This window comes from Trifolium pratense, linkage group LG4 (genome assembly GCF_020283565.1).
Source record: "Trifolium pratense cultivar HEN17-A07 linkage group LG4, ARS_RC_1.1, whole genome shotgun sequence".
In the NCBI taxonomy this organism is placed as follows: Eukaryota; Viridiplantae; Streptophyta; class Magnoliopsida; order Fabales; family Fabaceae; genus Trifolium; species Trifolium pratense.
Genome location: NC_060062.1, coordinates 19,428,886 through 19,438,767, shown reverse-complemented (window position 1 = coordinate 19,438,767; position 9,882 = coordinate 19,428,886). Strand labels below are relative to the sequence as shown.

At 35.7% G+C, this 9,882-nt stretch overlaps 2 protein-coding genes across 3 annotated transcripts; one reads left to right on the top strand and one right to left on the bottom strand.

The window, feature by feature from the left end:
* The first annotated feature begins 418 nt into the window (after positions 1-418).
* Positions 419-2,465, top strand: LOC123924280 (protein ALP1-like). Its single transcript, XM_045977119.1, has one exon. It carries the CDS (start codon positions 822-824, stop codon positions 2,145-2,147), a length of 1,326 nt encoding a protein of 441 aa, XP_045833075.1. The 5' UTR covers positions 419-821; the 3' UTR covers positions 2,148-2,465.
* A 1,476-nt stretch (positions 2,466-3,941) lies between these two features.
* On the bottom strand, positions 3,942-9,283 carry LOC123924279 (CDPK-related kinase 5-like). Of its 2 annotated transcripts, XM_045977118.1 has the most exons (11): positions 8,028-9,283; positions 7,040-7,170; positions 6,505-6,546; positions 6,226-6,334; positions 5,707-5,785; positions 5,320-5,616; positions 5,124-5,236; positions 4,922-5,029; positions 4,774-4,836; positions 4,518-4,685; positions 3,942-4,415 (listed from the first exon to the last, which is right to left on the bottom strand). In XM_045977118.1, the coding sequence occupies exons 1-11, from the start codon at positions 8,553-8,555 to the stop codon at positions 4,272-4,274; spliced, it is 1,782 nt and encodes a 593-aa protein (XP_045833074.1). In that variant the 5' UTR covers positions 8,556-9,283; the 3' UTR covers positions 3,942-4,271. The 2 variants fall into 2 exon arrangements, with proteins under 2 accessions (XP_045833074.1, XP_045833073.1); XM_045977117.1 differs by having other exon boundaries at positions 5,320-5,785; positions 8,028-9,192.
* Positions 9,284-9,882: the final 599 nt, after the last annotated feature.

Below are 9,882 nucleotides of genomic sequence, written 5' to 3'. Positions count from 1 at the left end.
AATTTTATAAAACAAGGTCACATACCACTAGTAATAATAAATAAATTTATATATAAAGAATGTGATATACAAATAAATTAATATTGTTTATAGGTTTTAAAAGAATAAATAATAATTTTATGTCTTAACAAAAAAAAAAACCGTATATTAAATATACTTGACATTTTTTTATTTGGTTAAAAAGAAAAGTAACAATTTTATAATACTTTGAGCTATTAATTTGAATGTCATATTACTAAACAATACTCCATCCGGACACACATATAAGAAAAAATGAACTTTTTAGATTCATTGAATAATATATATTTGAACTTGTATTTGGACTAATATAGTCTAAATACATCTATTATTCAATGAATTTATAACGTGTATTTTTTCTTATATTTTGGTCCGGATGGAGTATTAATTTACCATTGCTCTACAATTAATGGAAGCACTGTTTAATATTTTGATGCTAAAACTAAATTAGAAAAAGTGACGTAAAATGTTTTTAGAAAATGTGAAATGAGTAGAAATGGGTAGCTGGAGCAGTGTAGTGGGTGCTGAGCTAGTCAGTGACCGGCTACCGCCACCACCACCCAACACCACAAACAAACAGACAGAAAGTGTCACACAACACTGTCTACACATACAATTGCTACATTCTCCTCCCTTTCTTTCATCCATACCCCCACTTTCTCCCACTCATAATCAAATCACATATCTCATTATTGCTGCAACAATAGATAGATCCACCGTTCACCATTTCTGTCTCTCTCACAACACAAAACCCTAATTCCATTCGAATTGGGGGGTAAATTAACACAAATTAGGGTTTTCAAATGGATCAATGGTTCTTGGTAATGCTCTCAAATCTTCTTCATCTTCACAACTCTCTCGATCCAACCACCGACACACTCTCCACCACCGCAACCTCCTCCGCTAACTCCACCACAACTCTCCTCCATTCATCCTCAATCGCACCTCTCCTTCTCTTCACCATGGCTTCCGTCCTTTCCTACGTCGCATCAACCCGTACTCCATCCTCACCTTCCAACAACAACCGCCGTAAGAAACGCCGTCGGAACCCTAACGCCTCCGATTACTCCGTCGCAGCTTTCCGTGCTCTTTCAACGGAACACATCTGGTCTCTCGAAGCTCCACTCCGTGACGCGCAGTGGCGTTCTCTTTACGGTCTCTCTTACCCAGTTTTCACCACCGTCGTTAATAAACTCAAACCCCACATCGCCATTTCAAATCTTTCCCTCCCTTCCGATTACGCTGTTGCTATGGTTCTCTCTCGTCTCGCTCACGGTCTCTCTGCGAAAACCATCGCTTCTCGTTACTCCCTTGAACCTTACCTTGTTTCCAAAATCACAAACATGGTCACGCGCCTTCTTGCAACCAAACTCTACCCTGAATTCATCAAAATCCCAGTTGGTCGTCGCCGACTCATTGAAACCACTCAAGCCTTTGAAGAACTCACCTCACTTCCTAACATGTGTGGTGCTATTGATTCTAGCCCTGTTAAGCTTCGTTCTGGTCCTAGTTCTAACCCTGCTACGTATCATTCGCGATATGGTTACCCTTCAGTTCTTCTTCAGGTTGTTTCTGATCACAAAAAGATTTTCTGGGATGTTTGTGTTAAAGCTCCTGGTGGCACTGATGATGCTACTCATTTTAGGGATAGTCTTCTCTACCAGCGTCTTACTTCAGGAGATGTTGCTTGGGAAAAGGTTATCAATGTTCGCGGTCACCATGTTCGTCCTTATGTTGTTGGTGATTGGTGTTATCCTTTGTTGCCATTTTTGCTTACACCTTATTCGCCTAGTGGGATGGGTACTCCTGCGCAGAATCTGTTTGATGGAATGCTTATGAAGGGTAGGTCTGTGGTTGTGGATGCTATTGCTTTGCTTAAAGGAAGGTGGAAGATTCTTCAGGAATTGAATGTGGGTCTTCATCATGTGCCGCAAACGATAGTTGCTTGTTGTGTTTTGCATAATTTGTGTCAAATTGCTAGGGAACCTGAACCGGAGCCGTGGAAGGAGCCTGATGAGAGTGGAGCTCAACCTAGGATGCTGGATAGTGAGAAGTCTTTCTATTTCTTTGCAGAAAGCTTGAGGCAAGTTCTGACTGAGGATTTGCACCAAAAGCTCTCTTCAAGATAGTTATTTTACTTCGCTACCAGGTTCATTCATGGTGAGGGAGAGGGTGAACAACCTTATGATGTAGATTTATTTTTTAAAAAACAAGAATATTTATACTCTTGTAGGATGTGCATTGTGTATTATCTATGTTGAATGATTTTAGTAACCAGATTTAGAATTAGATAACAGGATTTGTGGTTGTGTTCAACTGTAATGTCTCCTTGTCTTGTGATGAGGAGGACTATTGTACTAACATTAGATTTGAATTAGATGTTTCAGACAAGTTCAACTTAACATTAATGGCAGAGCTTCATCAGTTTGCCATTCGGGTTACTATTACATCCTGTTTCCTTCGTCAAGTTTAATCAGTTTACAAAAATATCATACAGAAAATAGTTCTACTAAGGTTATACTTATGTAGTATGTTATTTTGATTACAGAATAAATTCACAAATTCATAATTTTATAGCTGCCTGAATGCCAAGCTGTTCTGATGCATTGTTAACATGGTTTGAGCTTAGTTTTCACTGCACATATTGCCTGAGTAGATAACAATATATTGAAGTTATTGGTGTCTGGTTGTGATGCAAAGTTATTGAAGTTGTTTGTACATGTATTTCTTCTTAATATTTGTATATCAATCACCATTTCTATCAACACCCATATCTGTCATTGGGAATATCTGATAATACGAATCAGATAAATATGCAACAGGTGGTGAGATCAGAAAGAAATATTCTGTGGGTTAAAAATAATTACAAAATTAATGGGGATCACAAATTTAGAATCACGTGCAAAATCCGTTCTTTGACTGGTGCAATTAGATTCTTTTTAAGCTGCACCTTCTGTGTGTATATCCTGTTTTATCGCATATTATTTATCTTTTTTTTTTTATTTATTTTTTGTCATTAAACTATTTTTTTCCAAAGTTCAGCATTTAACACAACAATGCATCTGTAACCAAGAAGTAAAAACTATAGATTGTTATCAACCTACTGAAAAGTGAACAAGAATCAAAAGAAATGACACAACAGAATGAGTTAGCAGAAAGGTAATTGTAGAGGCTGAAACATCAAAGTGTTTATGTTTTGATTATCTAGAGTCGGAGGTTCCCTTGTTTGTTAAGTCGTAGTTCTTCATGGAGGTTTGTAGTTGTACCAAGATTGTCTGTGGTTTCGGGTGTAGTTTATGATGCTGGGTGAGTTGCCTTGGTTATTCTTTTGATGTTTGTATCTTTGGTATGTAAAAGGGAGGTCAATGTTACTTATGATATGTCATGTTTGGGATATATGAAAAAGAGGAATGATTGTATTTTCTCTAATTAGGATGAGAACATAGTAGAGAAAATCAAAGTATTGTCTCAAAAATGGTTGCTGGACTGGAAAGGTGAGAGATCTTTGTCTTTATTATGAATTGTATGTTGACCTATTTGATTGTTTTTTGCGATACTCTACTGTTTAAGAGTTAGATTTGGAGTCTTATTTGTAAAAGTTGGAAATTGTGGTACCCTTTCCAGTTTCCACTACTTTCTCCATATTCGAAATATATTAGTTTCAAATCAAAGGCCATTTGAGAAAAATAAATTGATCAGAGGAATGTTAAATTAGCAAACTCCTGCACAAATACACGGATCTGGATTTGCTACAGTTGAAAAAGCCCGTAGTTTTACACTGTAATTGATCTCGGCCACTGATTTTACATCGAACGGTTTACATTATACATACACTAAAATACTCTTGACCATTCATTGATTTGGACGATTCACATTGCGTCAACACAGTTATAGCAGGAAATCTGTTTCCCAAATACACACAGTAAAAACAAGAGTATAAATTATAAGACTTGCAAATTTGAAGTGTATACAAAGGCATTCATTAAGACAAGTGACACTAAATTATTACCACCCATCGACACAAACCTAATTCTAAACCTACGATTCATATCTTAATTTCTTAAGCCAAAGTTCTGTAGACTATTTTACAATTTGAGCACCTTCAAAAGAATCATTTTGCATTTCATTATGAAACTATACTTTAATGGGTCATGTTTGCAAGTTGCAATAGCTTCAGATGATTGACACAGATTCAAATATGATTGAGCCACATGGCAGAGAAAATTCGGCATATCCACAAGCTGTGCTTTACATCATAACTGAACCTTTGGAAGGCTTCGGCTAGATACACCGTGCAATAATTTGACAAACCCGAGAAAGCTTAACTTCCCATCGGTGTGGCGTATCCAGTCATGAAGAACAACATGAACAGGAATAGACGGACCAAGTCCAAGTTCCTACAAAACAATTTTTTAAGAAATATGATTTTGATTAGTCATGTATACTAATTCAGTTACAGAACAAAAATAATAATGGCTTCAGTGCTTTTGTTAACTTACTGAAGCAAGTTCTTCAATGACAATAGCCCTGTTTCCATCTTTTTCAAAAAGTTCATATGCGCAACGGGCATGTTGTTCCCAACGATCAAGAGCTTCAAGTTGGTGCACACTTAGTGCAGCAGCACAGAATTCTTCAAAGTCCATCCTTCTATATTGTAATGAACTCAGCTGTAATAAAAGGGAAATAGCAGGAACAGTTCAGAAAGGAACCAGTCAAACTAAAAGAATCTACGATAACAGAACAACGTATTATTACCGAGGAAAGAAAATCTGTGATACGAGACTCTTTCATGGCATCTGTTGCATATTTCTTCAAGGCCTGCTCATAAAATATGAATTAGAAAAACTTTTGGAATCTATCTGACAAAACGATAAACTTCTAAAAAGTTGATATGACAATCAACCTTGTTAATGTTCTCCAAGGATATGCTCCCATTTTTGCTTGGTTCCAACAGTGCATATTGTTCCCTCAGATAATAGAGTTCGTCAGCAGTTAATGTCTTTGATAAGGCCTGCCAAAGAGATGAACATAAATTAACTAAAACCAAAACACGGTCATTTTATTGCAAATTGCATTTTAGTGTATTCAGAAACCAAAATACGCACCCTTAAGGCAGCCTTACGCAAGGATGATGATCTCATATAAGTCTTCATGAGTTTAAATATTAAGATATCAAGCGGAACTTTTACATCGTTGTAATTACGTATCCAAGGATGACCTGCAAGCACAAAATTATTGCTCGAATCTGAAGAAATGTCTTATTAGAACATCATTGATATTAGAGGTCACAAGAAAACTCACTCAGAGCCTGAGCAGCAGATATTCGCTTCCGAGGGTCCTTATTCAGTAGGCGCTGGACAAAATCTTTTGCTTCTGAAGATAAAGATGGCCAGGGAGCTTCATCGAAGCCTGGATCAGCTTTCAAAACTGCCCTAAAAATACCAGACTCTGTTCGAGCCCAAAATGGACGACTGCCACATAATAGAATATATGCTATCACACCTATACTCCACACATCAGCCTCTGTGCTGTAAGATCTATGAAGAACTTCAGGAGCCACATAATATGCACTTCCAACAATGTCATTAAGCCTTTCATCTGTATGACATGATGATAAAATTAAGAAAATTGCTACTCTTATGAGGAAAAGGATGTTAATAGAAAAAGCAAGAACATGCGAAGGAAAACCTGGTCTGACAAAATCTGATAACCCAAAGTCTATAGCTTTTAACTCGGAACTTTCATCCTTTGAAGTGTACAAAAAATTCTGAATGAGAAAATGCAAGTTGGTTAGACAATATGCAACCATTTCCAAATTGAAATACTAAATCAATTTAAACTTGATTCAAATAATACAAACAACAGGGTTTATCCTATAAAGGAGCTAGTTTCCAGAGCCTAGATGACCGACGCACACTAAATGAAAGTATGAAACTGCATAAAGTTAGGTCATACTCATGGATTATATCAACCTATATACCATAACTGAGTAAACACACACATACACACAAAACAAAACCATTAAAAGGAAGGGAAAAAAAATCAAGGCTAAACTGCATTTGGCCCCCTAGCTTTCACAATAGCACTTTTGACCCCCTAACTTTAGCCCCTTTTGCAAAAGCCCCCCCCCACACTGATTTTGACTAAGTCAACGCACACAGGGACAATGACTCACTATCTGAATGACAAATGAAGGAATACACTCACCTCAGGTTTAAGATCTCGGTGCACCACACCCTGAAGATGACAAAATGCAACGACATTTAGTATTTGTACCATGACAGCCTTTGCATCGTCTTCTGTATATTTCCCTCCTCTGAATAAGAATTAAATCATGTAGCTAGTAAATGACAAGGTGCAATTAGAAAATCAAATTTCACTATTGAAATAACTCGACAATGCCACGTGTGGGGGCTGTCGCCCACTGTGACGCCGCAATAGCGGCACTATTTCACACCATTAAAAACATATGAAATTATGAATTACCTTGATAGTATCATATCTAATAGCTCTCCCCCTTCACATAACCTGAAACATCAATAGTATCCAGTTAATTATGAAAATGCTATATAAACAAACAAAAAATTCTACCTTAGTGTCAACTATATATGGGGATTCAATTACTCTAGAAACAACTCTCGAGCTTAATCCCTTTTTTAACTGTATGTGAAAATTAATTTAACAAATCCAATATCTGAATCATTAATTAGACGAATCAATTTTAGATATAGTATGTGATCTTATAGTAAATATTTGAGTATATTACACACTGGAAAAAGTTGTATGATGATGTACCAATTATGTAGACTTGATCTACATGATAAGATCGTCCAATCTACCAGTTGAATTGATGAAATTAAATTTTCATACGAAGTTATTGAACAAAGTTTAAAAAAACTTGTTATAGGAAGTGAATATAATGTATGTATGTACGTATATATATACATATGTTTCTTAACAAGAATGCACAAAGCACAACCAAACTCAAAATTGAAAAGGAAACAAATACCCCCAAACTTACTCCATTACAATGTAGACGTTTTCTTGGTCTTCAAATGCATCATAAAATTGTACCAAATTACTATGACCGTTCAAAGCTCGCAATATTTTCACCTCCCTTCTAACATCTTCAATTGCAATTGCTGTTGTCATCTGGCAACAAAACATCTAAAGATGAATGTGTAATTTATACATAGTTCCCTTAACAAAATTTAAATCAGGTGCAAGGAAACAAACATAAAATGACATCACAGGTGACAAAAGTAGAATGAAGTACGGAGTATCAAAAACTCCGAAATTATTACATAATACTCCCTCTAGTCCCTTATATAAGAAAATTTTTGCTTTCTAGATTCATAGAAAGATAGATGTATTTGGTCCATTTTCCAGACCAAATACATCAATCATTCCATGAATCTAAAAAGTAAAATCTTTCTTATATTAAGGACCGGAGGGAGTAAAGAACAATATCATCCAAATTCAAAGGAAAATTCAAGTGCTATAGTCTCTATTCCTCAAGTTTCACTCTAACAAGTTTGATGAAAACATCAACCTAACTATTAGATCAAGCTTAAAATAAGAGTACTAAGAGAGGCTGATCTACTCTATTTTCACAAAAGACACATACACTAACACTCAATCCCAACTTTCCAAACTATTCTAAGCAAATAATCCTCAACAGAAAATCCTTAAACATAAGGAACTAAAACAACCTAAAACCTCAAGGTTTGTCAAACAAATAGATGAATCGCCAAAATTAAAAGAACTTCCAAGCATATATCAATCTTCTAAACTGTACCAAGTGATTCATCTAAGTATCAACACTTAACAAAAATATTTCCTATTGAAAACAATTCTTAGTCAGACTTTACTTAACTCACGATCGAACTCTGAAGGACCTCATTCCTCTAGTTCCCAACCAGGGGGTTAATACCCAAAAAAAAAAAAAAAAAAAAACAATTTTAAGTTTGCAATTAGCTAGAAATTGAAGGAACAAGAACAAGATTAACCTTTGCTTTAGAGATAACTTTTACAGCAACTTGTTGACCCTTAAACTCACCCTTCTTGAACTTAGCAGAACAAGTATACCCAAAATGCCCTCTACCCACTTCTTCTCCAACCTCCAACCTACTACTAAAATCCTTTGAGAATCCAAATCTCTTGTCCAAATCACCAGCACCCTCCTCCGAATCTTCCGGTATCGCCGCAGTTTCCTTCTTCCCTTGTCTCCTAGCCAACACAGCCCTTATATGTTTCGCCGGAGAAGGTGGAGGAAAAGCTCGCCGGAAAAACCTCCTCGGCGTCGAGCTAGTACTCCGGCTAGGAGTCGTCGACGGAGACTTCTTCAGGAAGCGAGCTGGACTTGGACTGTAAAAAGGAAAAAACGGAGACTTTTTTCCGGCGATGACGTCATCTTTCCGACGATGGTTTTCACCGTCGGGACTTAGTGGGGTTTTTGGGATTTGTGTTGGGTCAGTTTCTGTTTCTCTAAGCGCATATGGGTTTGGTTTATGTGGCTTTGAAGTGCAACCTCCCATTGTTGAAGTTGAACGATCACAGAAGCTGAAACTACAGAATCATAGGTTGTCGTTGTCGCATTGGAGTAACGGTTTTTCTGGGTCTTCTTATTTTCTGCTAAAGATTCGAACTTTGTAAAGAGTTTTCAAAAGGGTATATTTTTTTTTTTTTTGAGATATGTTTGAAGTGGATTTGTTTAGGTGTATGAGAAATGAAAAGATGAAGAAAAATAGATTGAAAATGAAAATCTCATGTGACACGTGTCATGCACGTGAGTGTTGATTTTTGGTTTGGGTGTTCATTGAATTTGGGGTGTGAAGAGAAGAGATGAAAGAAAAAAAGGCACTAAAATTGAATATGGAGGGAGAAAAAAAAAACTATAGTGATGATGATTATGATTATGCTTATGATTATGATGGTGGTGGTGGTGGTAAAGAGAATAATGAAGAAATTGGTGTGAAGATGGAAAAGGGGTATTATTGTGAATTTGTAATTGTATTGTTGCCACAGATTTGGCTACACATTGTTCCCCTTTTTGACTGAAGGCCAAGAATGCCGTACCAAAAGAAATACAAGTATATAATGGAAAGCAAAATTATGAGGAAAATAAAAGGTGATTGTCATAGTGTAATATGAAGGCAAGAATACAAAAATTGAAAAACAAAACAAAAAAAGATGGAGGGGGCAGTTATATATATCATTGAATAATAAATAAATATGTCATGTGTTTTATTTTTTTCATTGAGTGGTTATGAAATAAGATAGTGATGTGCAAACAATTAAATAAGATGGATGTATACCATACGACTTTCAATTATTTATTGTTTTCTTTTCACTCAACTCGTCATCTCTGCTTCTTCAAGTAAGCAAACTCCAAATTTAGAGCATAGCATATTCTTGACTTCATTAACCACTTACTTATTATAAATAGTAAGGGTATATGCATGCTTGATCCCTTTCTTGGCTTAAATTAGATATCATGCCAAAGTCTTTTTGTTACATACATCACTATCTTATACGTAATTTATGAGTTGATTTTGTCAATGTAATTGATATAAGTTATAGATTATAAGGTAAATACAAAAATAGGGTAGATCCAAACTTATTTAGAATATTAGATCAAAATTTTGTTAAAATTCAAACGGAATTAACTAGTCTTCGACTATAAATAAACCTTGATATATAAAAATAAGTTATGATTCATATATTTAATGTCGTAAGATGTTGAGTGAAAATGTTATATTCATGTCTCTTAGTGATATGGATCATTAGCTCGTTGTTATCCTGATATGCTCCACTAAATACCCAAAAAGTGATATCAAGCATGATTTAACTCGGTGGGAGAGC

Excerpts from the sequence above, each read along its gene's own strand:
- LOC123924280 (XM_045977119.1), top strand. The coding sequence starts at position 822 with ATGGATCAATGGTTCTTGGTAATGCTCTCAAATCTTCTTCATCTTCAC.
- LOC123924279 (XM_045977117.1), bottom strand. The coding sequence starts at position 8,555 with ATGGGAGGTTGCACTTCAAAGCCACATAAACCAAACCCATATGCGCTT. Across the intron at positions 6,547-7,039 it reads AACGTCTACATTGTAATGGA|GTTATGTGAAGGGGGAGAGC; the intron begins GTAAGTTTGGGG and ends TTGATGTTTCAG. Across the intron at positions 4,837-4,921 it reads CCTTGGAGAACATTAACAAG|GCCTTGAAGAAATATGCAAC; the intron begins GTTGATTGTCAT and ends TTTTATGAGCAG.